This window comes from Uranotaenia lowii, chromosome 3 (assembly GCF_029784155.1).
Source record: "Uranotaenia lowii strain MFRU-FL chromosome 3, ASM2978415v1, whole genome shotgun sequence".
NCBI classification, from domain to species: domain Eukaryota; kingdom Metazoa; phylum Arthropoda; class Insecta; order Diptera; family Culicidae; genus Uranotaenia; species Uranotaenia lowii.
Window position 1 is genome coordinate 185,974,617 of NC_073693.1, and position 14,074 is coordinate 185,988,690.

General features: G+C 33.8%; 1 protein-coding gene across 2 annotated transcripts in view; it reads right to left on the bottom strand.

Moving 5' to 3' along the window:
• Positions 1–589: 589 nt before the first annotated feature.
• The window catches only part of LOC129750639 (serine/arginine repetitive matrix protein 5), a 165,474-nt gene continuing 151,989 nt past the window's right edge, over positions 590–14,074 (bottom strand). The window contains exons 5-7 of one of the 2 annotated variants that reach the window (XM_055745637.1): positions 8,007–8,393; positions 7,655–7,842; positions 590–2,378 (exon numbers count right to left, since the gene is read on the bottom strand). In XM_055745637.1, coding sequence (XP_055601612.1) covers positions 853–2,378; positions 7,655–7,842; positions 8,007–8,393 — 2,101 coding nt within the window. In that variant the 3' untranslated portion in view covers positions 590–852. Of the gene's footprint in view, positions 2,379–7,654; positions 7,846–8,006; positions 8,394–14,074 lie in introns of both variants that reach the window. The other variant, XM_055745636.1, reaches the window with a different exon arrangement.

Genomic DNA, 14,074 nt, shown 5'->3' on the forward strand with positions numbered 1-14,074 from the left:
AGTTTTTGTTTCTATGATTAGCTCGGATTTCCCAAAAAATACCTTTCTGCTTTCACCCATATTCATCTTAGAAAAAGCTGTTATTTTTAACATGATTCGACTGTAAGCTCCAAAAACGTTGACATTACGTCGTAGACCGTCTCTGTAGTCTAATTAGTATGAACAAAGTGGTTGGGTATAGACAACGAGCGTTAACAAAATTGAATAGAAAATATAAGCTCGGTCAAATCTTGAGTCATCGTAATATTTCCAACCAAGTTACTAAGCGGAAAAGTTTTCAAATAAAACTTACAAGAAGACTATCAATATCATTCTTGACCTTATTTTCTTATTAATGAAAATTTGTTTCCTCTAATTCAACCAGCACGTTATTCTAAACAAGAAACACTGGTTCCATCCAATTTTTGAAAAATTCGAAGAAATTTGCTTTTTGTGCCTTATGTTTAAATCTTTGCTGCATACATTTAGGCGTTTTATCACTGCACCCAAAATGAATTTTAAACAGTAACGGCACAGTTATGTACGTAGATTAATTAAAAAAAAAAAATCAGGAATTTCTCAACATCATAAAAATGAAAATGAGTCGGATTTTCACTCTTTATTGTTATTAGAATCGTGCACTGATTTACAACAGACTTCATCATTTTACACCGTACAGCTATCTTCTATAAGGCACATCAACACATGTATTCTGTGAATTATGTGAGCTTCGTTCATAAGCTTTAACAATATAGTTCATCTCAAATACATATTTTAATTTCATTTTGTTGCTGAAATATTTTCATACTTTACAGGAGCATATAACAAAGAAACACCCGACCCTATACAGAAGAAGTTAAGCGAAGTCTAACACTAATATGGATTGACTGCTGCCAGTCCTACACGGCCACTGCTTCTCGAAACCGGTGGAGGTCGTGGTTCTGCATAGCTATGGCGGTAGCCCTTGTTCAGGTTGCCGAGACTTTTGGCAGGCACGATACGCGATGGGATGGGTTCCCGATCGAGACCCGGATAGCGATCATTCGGTTCCAACTCGCGATATCCGCCACTGTGAGTCGATCGAGGTGGCACTCTCGCAGGGAAATCATCCACTTCGTCTTCGGTGCTCCAGCCGTTGCTTTCGTGCGAGCTCACGACAACCGGTTCCAGAGAACTTCTTCTAGGTGCTTCGGTGGCGCGCTTGGCTTGCATCATGTGTTCCCGTTCCTGACGTTCCCTTTCGATGCGCTCTTGTTCGTAACGTTCCCGTTCCATTTGCTGGAACTTTTCTTTTGCGTTTTGGAACCGATCCTTTGGAGAAACCTTGCGTATGGTCGATTCTGGCGAACTTGTTTTAATCTCAATCGATTTGTTTCGAGCTTCAATCTTCTTCATTACGGGTGACTTCTTGGCTTCCTCGCGGTATCGCGGCAAGTCATCTCTGTATTTTTCTTCTGGTTCACAATCTTCTGGATACATCGGTTCGCGTTCCCATCGATCATCGTACCGATCGTTGCTGTGTTTGGAGTTACCCGCAGGCTTATGACGAGGATTAGGGTTTTTACCGTTACTGTCTACAAGATCTCTCGAGACACGCTCCTCGGGTTCACGATATGGTCTTCGATCGTTGAAGCCACCTCGATATCTGTCTTCTAAACTCTCGTCTCGTGCAGCTCTGTGACGTTCTCTGTTGTTAGAAGACGATCTGGGATGTTCTCTAAATTCACGCTCGATTCTGAATTCACGATGATCATCGAACGATGGTGAGTATTTTGTTTTTATGACTCTTTCTGGTGAATATTCTCTAAAACCGTCTCTATAAGCTGACATACGCTTAGGGGAATCATCGCAGTGATTTCCCGTTTCTGAAACCATTTCACGGTATTTCTGTCGGTCTGTCAGATTTTCGTGATAACGATCGTTGTCGTATCCGTCGTAGTATTTCCCTCCATTGTGAGGTTTCCTAAACCCACTGCTTTCATCGGGAATGTTCTCTTGATATCGTTCCGGATGCACATTCCTTCTACGACCGTCTTCTTGATCCTCGATGGTGATTTTTTTCTTACGAGTTTCTTCGATGAACTCATCCCCATGGAAAGCGTCCCGGAATCTATTGCGCATTGGATTTGATTTGTTGATGACTGGTTTGACTTCTTCTTCCCGTGAATTAACAGACCCTCGCAGACTTTGATCTTCTTCGCGACTGGAAGAGCGCTGGAATCTGCTGCGTGATTCTTGTCTCACATTCGGATAGAGATAGGTAGATGGAGGATCTCGGTATTTGTTGTTTCGCGCCATTGGTTCTTCTTCGTAGTGCGCTTTGGATCTTCCATTAACGGGAGGAACTTGATGAGTAGATCTTGTGTACGGAACTTCCTGTTCGTTTACCCATTCATCTTCTGAAAGATAGGAAAAATACAGATTCAGGGTTGGTGATTTATGAAAATTTGAAAGTATTTCGTAAAGAAAACTTAAGGAATTAAAGTAAAAACAAATTCCGGAAACTTAAGTATTCATGTGAAAAAGGTGGTCAACTGTTTTCTTACAATTTTGTAGTTTCGTTAAGATTAATAAATATATTTTTTTGTTCAAATATGATTTTTTTTTTTAAAAGGAAGTTAGTTTTAGTTTATTATTTAGTTTTTTGTGGTATTTTAACTTTACAAGCAACCTTTCGCAAATTTCCTTTCAAGAATATGGGTTCAAGTCTCCTATTTTTACCGTATAACCTTCATGGTTATAAAGCAAATCACACATTTTTGAGCTTATTATTGGCCTAACTCGATCATTGCAATTCCATGCCTAACAAAACCCACCAATATACATATCTCTAATGATAAATTTCACGCGCTTGTACCACTCACAAGTGATTTTCCGTTCGCAAATCAAAAAATCTCAATAATTTTAATAATCATAAACACACAAAAGAGGAAAACAAAATTTTAACATGTTTTGTATTCATTTGAATATAAAATTTTTTGAACGAAAAAGTGTAAATTTTGAACATGTTGACCAAAAATAAAAAACATATGGAATGATATTTTGCAATATTCAGAATTCTTTTCTTAAGACAAGAAATACTGTTTCATTGTGTAGAAATTTGTTCATATCCAAAAGATCTGTTCTAAAAAGCGATCTTCAACAGTAGCAAATGAGTGAATTCACGTCGTAAAAATGGAAATTTCTAGATTTGGAATCAACAAGAAATCAGATCTTTTTTGAAAATGACGAGACGATTCTTATTCACTGAGTTTTATAGAAACCGGTTGAAGTTCATCTGTTTATGACAGCACGAATGAGTGAATTTGCGGAATTTTTTTTTGATTTTTTTTTTATTGAAATTTAGAAGGGGAATGTGCTCTGAAAGCTGTTTTGACTATCCAGATGATCGGATTTTTACAAATCGAACATAATTGGCTTGATTTTTTTTCTTGAATAATCAATTTTCTAGTCAAAATCAAAATAATTGAAAAAAGACATTTTTTTGGTGAATCTTCAAATACAGACAGTAGTTTTTTAACGTATGATTCCTCAATGTGTTGTTTTGTAAGTGCGAGTCAAAATATAGAAAATGTTAAAAACAGACTAAAAATTTAGGATTTTGCTAGTCAGAATAAAAATTTATCATTTTTTAAATTACACATAAAATGTTAAGGCTATGAAAGTGGTTCTGAATAACTTGAAAATTCGTAACGTGAATTCAGTCAACAACAATGTTTTGTTAAATCTGCGTGAATTGACGTTACAATATAACCCTAATCGGGTGCATCCAAACAATACTATTTATTCGGGGGCCCTTAATTAGGCTTACCAGAACAATTTAGGAAAGTAAGACTTTTAGTATGAAAAAACAAGCAAAAATTAGGACTTCTCTTAATCGAAAGAAGGACAAAAAGTAGGACGCCTGATTTTGTAACATATTGAAAAAAAAAACGAAATCTAGAGACTTCAAATAAATTCAATAAAAAATTAGGTTAATTGATCAAAATTCTTCATCAAAAAGTTATGCAATAACTACTTTGGTACAATTTATGCTTTCATTGAAATTTAAAAAATTAAAGTTTTTTTTGTGTTATCATTATTTTTCCAATGAGCTGATTTATTTTCAGGCATATTCTAAGTATTATTTTTCTATAATGTGTTATAATGTTGAAATCGTTGAAATCGAGAACATGGAAATCGATTTTTTTTTTCAAAATAACGCATCTATTTTAAATTTCATAGTATTCTGTGAAATTGTTTGAAATTAAATTCTTTTGTATGAAATTCAATTTTTAAACACAAAGCTTCAATATCTCGGTTTTATAGGGGAGAGTGGGGTATCGTGGGCCATGGGGAAACGTGGGCCACTTTTAATATCTCAGATGTGTGTTGAGATAAAAATCTCAAACCAACTGTCATCGTCGTCGCTTTGCGTGAGCATATATTCCTATATGTTGTTGACTGAAATACGCATAATATGCTTCTTTTATTTATCAAGCTATAAAAAGTTAGAAAAATTTACTTACATAATTTAAAAAACACCCGCTAATTTAATCGATGAGGAACCTAAAGTGCATAACAAAAATATTCTCATACGCTTATGATCTTGGTTTTGTCATGATCTTTTTCATGGAAAAGGAATTTTTGATGAAACATCAATAAGTCACACAAACGCAACCAATTTGCAAATCATAGCTTGTGGGGAATCGTGGGCCAGACATCTTGAATCACCTATATTTTTATGTTTTACACACATTCAGAACTTATAATACGTTTTACCTATCTGTAAAGTTTTCTTATGCCAAATGAAGAGTTATGAAAAATATTTTGTCCATCCTATATAAGAAATTTTGCCAAATCGTTCGCGAGCCAGTTTTTGGAATCTATGCGATCATACACAGCTCTCTTTTTTATTTCGTCATCTGAAATTGCTTTAAAATAACGAAATGAATAAGGAAATCACTGATTTGGGTCAACTCATAAACTTTGCATGTTATTTGGTCAATTTGGATTTGGTGGCCCACGATTCCCCACCATTTTTCAAAATTGAAAAAATTTTGCTTTTTTTCAAACAGCCAGAATTTGGGGAAAATAACTTATTAAAAACTTTAAAAAAATACCATATGATACCTTGAAAATGTAGAAAACCATACCATTTTTTATTTTCATTTTATCTTTTATAATAAAGAAGTTATGGAACATCGAAAAAAAGTGGCCCATGATTCCCCACTCTCCCATACAATTTATTTTTTCCAATTATCTTTATTTTAAATAAAATCAATAACTGACTTTGTTTTGAGAAAACAAAACTAATCGAATGAAGCAAGAAAAAATGCTGAATGTAAGAACCTACGTAAGAAGCTGGAAGTTTTTAAAGATTAAAGAAAGCATAAGTAACTACCTCTTATTGGACGACACATCTACATACACTGGTACACACAAACGGGCAAATTTATTCATGTTTGTTTTAAATAATTATTACCATTGGGTAAAATTATGACTGAGTTAATATTCGTGGTGAAAAGAATTGTTTTATCACTAAGTAAAAACTCATTTGTTGTAAGAATTTGGAGCGACTTGCTGATTAGCTTAGAAAATGATTTGTAATATTCATTAAGAAATTTGTTCCGTGAAAACTGAATATTGATACTTGATAAAAGTATTCAGTCGACATTATTCATTATACCTCCAAAACTTTCTAGTATTTTAAAATTTCATATAAAATTTCTCGACATTTTTTTCTCAATCCTTTGATATACTTGGTGGCTGTTCTTAGACGTCAATAATTCGTTTAACACATAAAAATAAGTACGAGTAGACTTTTAGTGACTGAGAATGAGTTAAGCTTATTTGGTTTTAGTGAAAAAGCTGATTAAGGTCATAAGGTGTTTTCATGTTAGGAGAAATTACGGTAGATACTCAATTGATTTGTTGTGCTTGAGTGGTTTCGAATGAAAAATGTTGAAACCAAAAATTAATCATGAACATGACTTACTATTACCTAATAGGTTTGCTAGTAAAATTTAACGAAATAGACAATAGACCAACCAAATGTCGAAAAAGTAGGATATTATGGGTTCAAAGTAGGACGGTAGAACAAAGGGCCAAAAAGTAGGACATGTACTACCAAAGTAGGACGTCTGGTAAGCCTACCATTAATGAATTCTTGAAATCTTTAATTTTGCGTCATAACTTTTTTTATGGACGCACCGCACCCTGAAAGCCCAGGACAAAAAACTCCCTCATAAGACCTTGAGTGTCAATTTGACACTCCTCGCATAAAACCAATACATCTGTGTTGTTTCTCAACCGATTTTTACAAAATTTATAGATTTGGAAACCTCGTAATGTAATTCAAATATATTTTTCAGACATGACTCATCTTCAGTTTGTGACTTCAGTTTTCCGTTATTCAAAGACTTTGAAAAAATCATGCTTTTGAAAAAAAAACTATAGAACAGCTGCGGTATGCTTAAAAAATTCTTTTCTGTCCAAGAAAGCTGGAGTTAGAAGCTTAACGTTCCACATAAGGATATATTTTTTTAAAAATGTTTAAGATCATGACCACAAAAAATGTAAAAAAGTGGTGTAAAACCGTACTTTTCAATCAATGAACCGTTAAAATTGTTTAAGTCATACCAGGTAAATTAAAAAAAAAGATGACGTAATTGGCACATTTTTAAAATTTGAGATTGCTAGCTGTAGTTTGCACTTACTTATGAATATTTAGAAAGTATTTCAAATTTTTACTTTTCATATTCTTGTAAAGTATTGCAGCGGTTATGTAATTACTGTAAAACGGGGTAACATATGACAGTGAAAAGATACAATAATACTCTTAACACTGTGAGCCAGCTTTGGGGAAATAAGTTGCATTTTTAGTGCAGTAAGCATTACTTGGAAAGTTTACATAACAATAAACATTATTATTGCGCAAGACGTCTGTATGCATGAGGAGATGTTTTTCTTTATTTTTCCGGTTCTGTACAGAATATCCTGACTGACGTTTTCGATAAATAAAAATTTAAAGTTTTGAAATTCAATACCAAGATTTTGATATTCTTAGCCCGCAAAATGCAGGAGAACTTCGTCACTGCTAACTCTAGGAGGCCCCCTTAACTTATGCAAGAGAACAACTGTTCTAGATATTATTTCAAGGGGTGCCCTTTAGTTGTTATATTTCAAGTTTTCATTCCGATTTTCCTTTTTTTTCCTAGTCTATTCATAGATTTGTAGAAATTGAAGTAGTATGATAAAAGGAATGTTTAACCTTTTTTTTCATCGGGGCCCCCCCTGAGACGGGAGGCCCGGGCAATTGCCCCTTTTGACCCCCCTCCCCCTTAATCCGGCCTTGTCATTATCATTTTTTTGAAATTTAGCAGTTTTTAAAAAAATCTCAATTTAAGAAACAATTTTTATTCACAGCCATGTTAAAAACGGCTATCGCCACTCTTTTGTTAGTTTCAGTGAAATCCAGTTGGCGTTGCATGTCAAACAGCTTTGCTGTAAATCGCCAAACAAAAGAAGAATTTAATATTTGTTCCGGCCTAAATTATTTAAAAAAAAGCTTAGATGTCGAGTAAAACTCGAAAATGTCTTCATCCAGAATGGACAATAAGACCTCCTGAACTAACATGGCCGAACTTTACTGGAGGTTTTAAGCGATTATTTCTATTGTTCGATTGATACTTACCACTCGAGCTTTGAGCTTCCTGTCGCTCGGGACTGGGGGCCAGATCGGATCCAATGCCAGAGGAGCCACGTGACGACACACCTTGCTTGCCGTTGATGTTGCTATTGTTGTGGTTGTTGTGATTGCTGCTGCCGATGTTGGCATTTCCGACAACCGATGTTAAAGGTCCGACGATGCATGGGTTCCGACTTCTAAAAAAGAGTTCAAGTTTTTTTTATATAGATATAGGTAATTTATTTTTACGAGCACTGTTCCAGTATGAAAACAGCACACAACTCATGATTGAGTGTATAAGTGTGGTAATGAGAGTAGCCGATTGAATGGGCTTCAGAAGTATGTACATAATTCCTACCTCTTTGAGTCATTGCCATTATTGGATTTATCGTAGTCCTTGGCTGGAAGCAGCAGGGGAACGCCACCGCTAAGCTTCTCCCGCAGTTCAGCAGCCAGCGAGTCGTACAGCTTGGATTGGCTCAAAATTGGCGATATCGGACTAGTCGGGGAGTGTTGCTGCTCCTCGCTGCATTCCGATTCCCGGGTACTGGTGCCGGTATCGCTTCCGTGTGATGAATCAATCCTACGTGGCGAATCGAATCTTCTCGGCATCTGCTGGTGATGCTGTTGTTGATGTTGTTGTAGTTGATGATGTTGGTGGACCTTCTGCTGATGCTGATGATGATGCTTTCTTTCCGGAGCGCCCGTTACAACCGATGTTGTTAATTGCGCTGACAAGCCCAGTCTGAAAGGCGCGAAGAAACGTTTTTGGTTAAACTACTTTTTTTCTTCTCCCTGCTAAGCTGAGTATAGAAAGGTGAAAGTGACACAACGGAAGAAAAGAGATACCGGACCAACGACTCTCGGATGACGACCGATTCCGATTGTCATCTGGAGTGCAACTGGTTCCCTCAGCTCTCGTCCGACAGGTATGACGTGATTTATTTTCATTATTCAAATTCCTGTTTTCAAACCGACAGCGCGTTACAATGCGGATTGACAATTTGCGTCTTTCCATTTTATTGTTTTGTGGAGATTGCGGATCATTAATATTAAATAGCCACCTGAAGGTTACTTTTCCCCACCATTCCTCCCACAACAACCGACTGGACTGGAGGCTGCATCGTCAAGCAACATAATGTGACGAGATACTTATGATGGGCGGTCGGTCGGTCGTTTGACTGAGTAGTGGTGCGAAATTCCAAGCCCCGACCATTGGAGAAATAACTAAGTCGGGTCAGGTTGGGTCGGGCCACGGTTTCATTTCATCTAAGGCAAGTTCTTCACTGTAATCATCAAGCAAGAGCTCAAGCTCTGGCATCTCTCGGTGTAAAAGCCTCTTCGTTCATCATTAAATTTCATGCAAGAAACGAATGGTTCCAAAATGGAGTTTCCTTGATCTACTTAGGTGCCACAGAGATTGGGTTTTCTAATTTTGAGCCCTCTAGAACCTGAAATAATTCTCATCAATCTTTTTTTTTTTGTTAAAAACAACAAAGAAAATATAATTTTGTCCTCGGAGAGTGAATGCAGTTTTAACCCTTTCTTTCCCATGGTAGCACATTCACAACTCGAACTTGATCCACAAGCTCGAACTTGAACTGGGCGATTTGGATCAACATCATCTTCTCACCCAATGTGCAGGTATGAATGAAGAATAATTGCACAACATTTGAAAAAACCGATTCACTAGTTTTTGCTCGGCAGATCAAAAGCTACGCAAAACTTGGATTTTTCAAAAATTTAAATCAAGTTGTCATTGGATGTTCAATAATTTCACAAGTTTTCATAATTATCCTCAAAAAAAATAATGACGTGCAGAAAATTGGCAATATTGAATGATGGTTTGCTTAGATTTCCACTAAAACATATAAATTTTGAAATAAGTAAAGTTGATCACAGGTGATACACTGGGAACAAAGCGTACTTTTCATCTTGCTAATTTTTTATCAATACTCATGAAAATCCTTCTGTCAAAAGTTTTTTCTCTTCAGAATAGGTATTTCATCTACTAAAATAACCACATGTCTTGAAATATTTGCATAAGCTCTTGCTTTTTTTTCGAAAAACGGCACGTTTTGTTTCTCTGGTGAAAAGGCAAAACTGAAAATTTCAAAAATTTAAATAGTTTTATTTTTGAGGGCTGGATTTACCCAAGAAATATTTCACAAAATAGGATCGTTTTAGTTTGTGATCAATGAGATGATGAAACTCCAGTTATTTTTTCCGTTTTTTTTCTCTTCTTATTTTTCATTTGCACCCTCTGTGTTGTTATCTTCTCAATGGAGCATATATGATGATTCACCTCAAAACCTAAATTTATCAACTGGATCATGAAAGTAGACTACCGTAATCCAGGGTAATATTGATCACTTTTTTGAATATTTTTAGATTATTTTTTCTGTTAAGGGGAATGTAGCAAGGCCGTGCGAACAGGGGGTGTTTTAGGGGTTTCACCCCCCCCCCCCCCCCCTCCATGGCGATTTATCCAAACCATTTTTTTTAGTTCATGTAATAAAACTATCACTGTAGTGGGAAATTACAGGGTACAGAAAGGTGTTTTAAAATATGTGTTACCAAATTTATCGAAAAAAATCTAGCCTCTGGCGGAGTCATATCACTCTGAGACCTATAGTCTGGACTCAGGGATTTTTATTTAACGATAAAATAAGATATTGACAAGTCGTGCCCAAGTTTTAACAGTAAATTTTGAATTGCAATTCCATTATATGCATAGTTCCGGGTAACGATATGCTTGTTTTTGAAATAAAATGCAATAAAACTTGTCTTTCTAAATCCCTACCTTGCCCTTAAAAGGAGCTTTTCTTAAGAAGTGTATACAAGATCAGAATCACAAACCAACCGTTTTAACTTTATTCAATCTTAATTTAACGTATCGAGAACGTTGAATCCATCATTTGATTTTCGAAACAGTCAACAGAATGAGCAAAAAAAATAGAAATCTCAACATTCACTTTAATTAATTGAAGAAATGCCGTGATACATATCCTGCAGGTACAAAAAATCTTCAATACACTTATTTTAATCTCAAATTTTTCATTTATGTTAATTGTTGTTCTAAATGCTCATTTCCACGCTTTAAAGGGTTTTTATAAAATATCAACTTAGTTTTAAAAATAGGTTTTTTAAACTGCTGATCATTAGTAATCAGAACAATTCGTTCTAAACTGGAAAAACACTAATCTTTTTTATTCATATTCAACATGGAGTTCCAAATTAATTTGGCAAATTAAAAAATCTACCCTGCATCTCCAAATTTTTGAGTTTTTAGGACAAAATGACATTTTTATTTTTAAATATTCAGACTTAGTCCTAAAAGCAAAAATCGAATTGTTTTGTGTCTTCAACAAAGTTGTTTGATTAGTTATCAAATACTCAAAAACACTTTCTTGAATGATGTCAGAAATAATTGTTTTCTTATCTATAAAAATTTCAAAAAATTCTAGAATTTTACTTTTTCAAGGCGAAAATTCAAATATCTAGAAAAAATATGAATTCTTGATTTGAGAACAAAATCAAATAGATGCAAAATCTGCATTTATTTTTCATACAGGTTGTTCAGTTGATCGTTATGAAAGATGAATTTTATAAAATAAATGATCAAAATCATCAAATATTTGAACCAACTTAGGGTAATTTTTTTGAGTTAAAAAATTTTGATTCAAATTCTTTTTACTTCTGATGAAACTTGTATAATATATTTAAATTTTTTGTTCTGCATTTAGTTTTAATTCTGGTTTGTTTGAAATTTCAATTTTGATTATAATTTCGTATTCATTAGATGGTGTTCCTGAAATATTGAAAAGCCTTAAATGAATTTTTAAGCACTTTTGTATCTAGCAATAAAGAATATTATTTTGATTTTTTTGAATAAATAGCAAAAAATAAATATGGATTTGAAACTTCTACTTTGCTTTTTTTTTTGTTCTGATTCATTTATCAGATATCATTTTTTTAAATTATTTTCCTCGTTTTTATTTTTTATACATTTTTTCAAATCTATATGATGGTTTTAAGTTGCAAGATATTTTTCCTTTTTAATTGAGCGTTCATTATTATTGCTCAATGAATTTGAAATTCGAAACCCGCCCAAACCCCCTCCCCCCACCCATGGACGAGTCCTTCGCACGGGCCTGGAATGTAGTATGTTTCATATTTTTTAAATCAGTACTGGACTTCAATGAACGTAAAACATGGTTGCAGAAATTTATTGGACAAGTTTACTTGATCATAAAGGATACAAAACACCTTCATAATATTGACAAATGCTAGTTTATCAGTTTTATCTTGCTTTTTATAGTTTTCTTTTAAAAACATTCATAATTGAAAAAAGTATTATTATGTTGCATACATTTAGGGTCAAAAATTAAAACAATTGCTAAATAGTTTGAGCTGAAAAACACAAATGAAATTTTACCTTAACACATTCCTCTAGGCCCTCCCACTATTTTCATTTTCATTTTTTCTTCAAAGTTAACCATTTGATAGGGTTTCTATCAAATGCCCTTATTTTTTAAATATCACAAATTTATCACTAATAGACTACAAAAATAGTACTCTAGCTATACATATAAAAAGAAAAAAAGTAGTTCTTTCACATGGAACAACCCGTTTGCTTCTAAATGCTTTTTGGTTTCATCAGGAGAGCTGTTTGTTTGCAAGCCTTGAAAAAAGTAGATATTTTAAGATTTTGACATTACATTTTTACTAACAGAAAAAAAATTCAAATACATACAAAATTTTGACTATTTGATACTCAATTTATAGGCTTTCAAACGTAGAAAACAGTTTTCAAAAATTCAATCTATAGACTGAGTTATTGATGATAATGTGCAAAAATTTATTATTGGTGAAAGATACCCCGTTTTACGGTAATCAAAACGAGTTAAAGCAAGTCAAATAATATAGTTGATATTTGAACATAAAAAACATCATCATATTGTTTTGTTTGGGATTTCTTTATTTCGTCTTTACTTGCTCTGGGAAAGAAAAAAAATAACAGAAAAAAGTTCTTTTGCTAACTCAAACGGTTTTTTTAAACAACTTTGACCTAGATGCAAAAACAGTTGACTTAATACATTCCCTCATATGTATATTGAACATTGTAGCTTAGCTTGTTTGACTACTCATATCCACCTTAAATCGTCAAAACCGAAATGCTTCAGTAATTTCAATTATCCAATTACAAAATAATGTATGATTTTTTTTCATTTATTACTCAACTTAGTTGTTTGTTATCAATCAATAGTGCATTTCGAATCTCACGATCGCTGGCGTGGCTAAGTGGAACAAGTTCCACATTGCCAATGGTTGCTACTCCGTGATTGATCGAGGCCATCAATTTTAGTCAACGTCCAATAGAATGGTGCTTGGGACTAACAGAACATTCTCAATGCACAAAACTCATGCTCTCTTCCTTTCCAATAATGACCAATAACAGCTCCGGCCACGTCCTTGTAGTCAATGGGGATAAAAGGAAGGAATATTAGTAAAATACTTTTTAGGTTCAAACAGCAATCCCTCGGCTCCCCATGTTTCAAAAGATTATTTTGAAAAATTGAGAAACAAGAATAAACCGGTATCACCAACTTTAGAAACCGTCTATACGTCTGCGAATCTATATTTATGTATTCAAGGAAGGGTGTTTTGTTAGTAAGGGAAAGGTATAGATCAGGATCCATTCTGGAAAATGGGGCGATCTTGTTTTCCTAAACCTCTTACGCTTCTATATATTTCTTAAGGAAATTCATAGTCTATTTATCGAGGCACTTCATTGTGGCAGTATCAATTTAAATGAAACATGAGAATTCCAATTTAACTAGTTGATTTCCCAATTGATTTCCCAATCGCCTTCATGAATTTAAAATCAAATTTAAAGATGTCCAGAAAAATTATGAACTTTTTGTGAAACTTCATTACAAAAAATAACCTTATGTGTTAACATAATCAGACTTTTTTTAAAGTTGTATAAAATGCTCTAGTCAATTATGTTTATGAAAATAGTTCGATAGTTTCAATTGATTGATTGCATATTGATTTGAAAATTATCATTTTTATTATCCAAATTAAAAACATATAAAATCAAACTTGATAACGATATCATAAGTAAAATCAAAAGATTTAAAAAAAAAACAATTTTAAATTTGTCAACATTAAATTATTTTTGTAAAACACTATCAAAACTTGAGACTTCTAAACGTATGGAAATAATAATCAAACGTTGCATACCTGCAAGCTTACTTACTCACTTTATTATTAATTTTTGCAATCGCGTTTTCTTGAAGATTAAGTTCTAGTTTTTTTTTTCTTGTGCAATCTTTTGTCGTTGAGTCGTTTCAGGTTACCTTTGAAAATGGTAACATTGCGAAGGATTTTACGTTCACATTTCGTTATTTTTTAAATTAA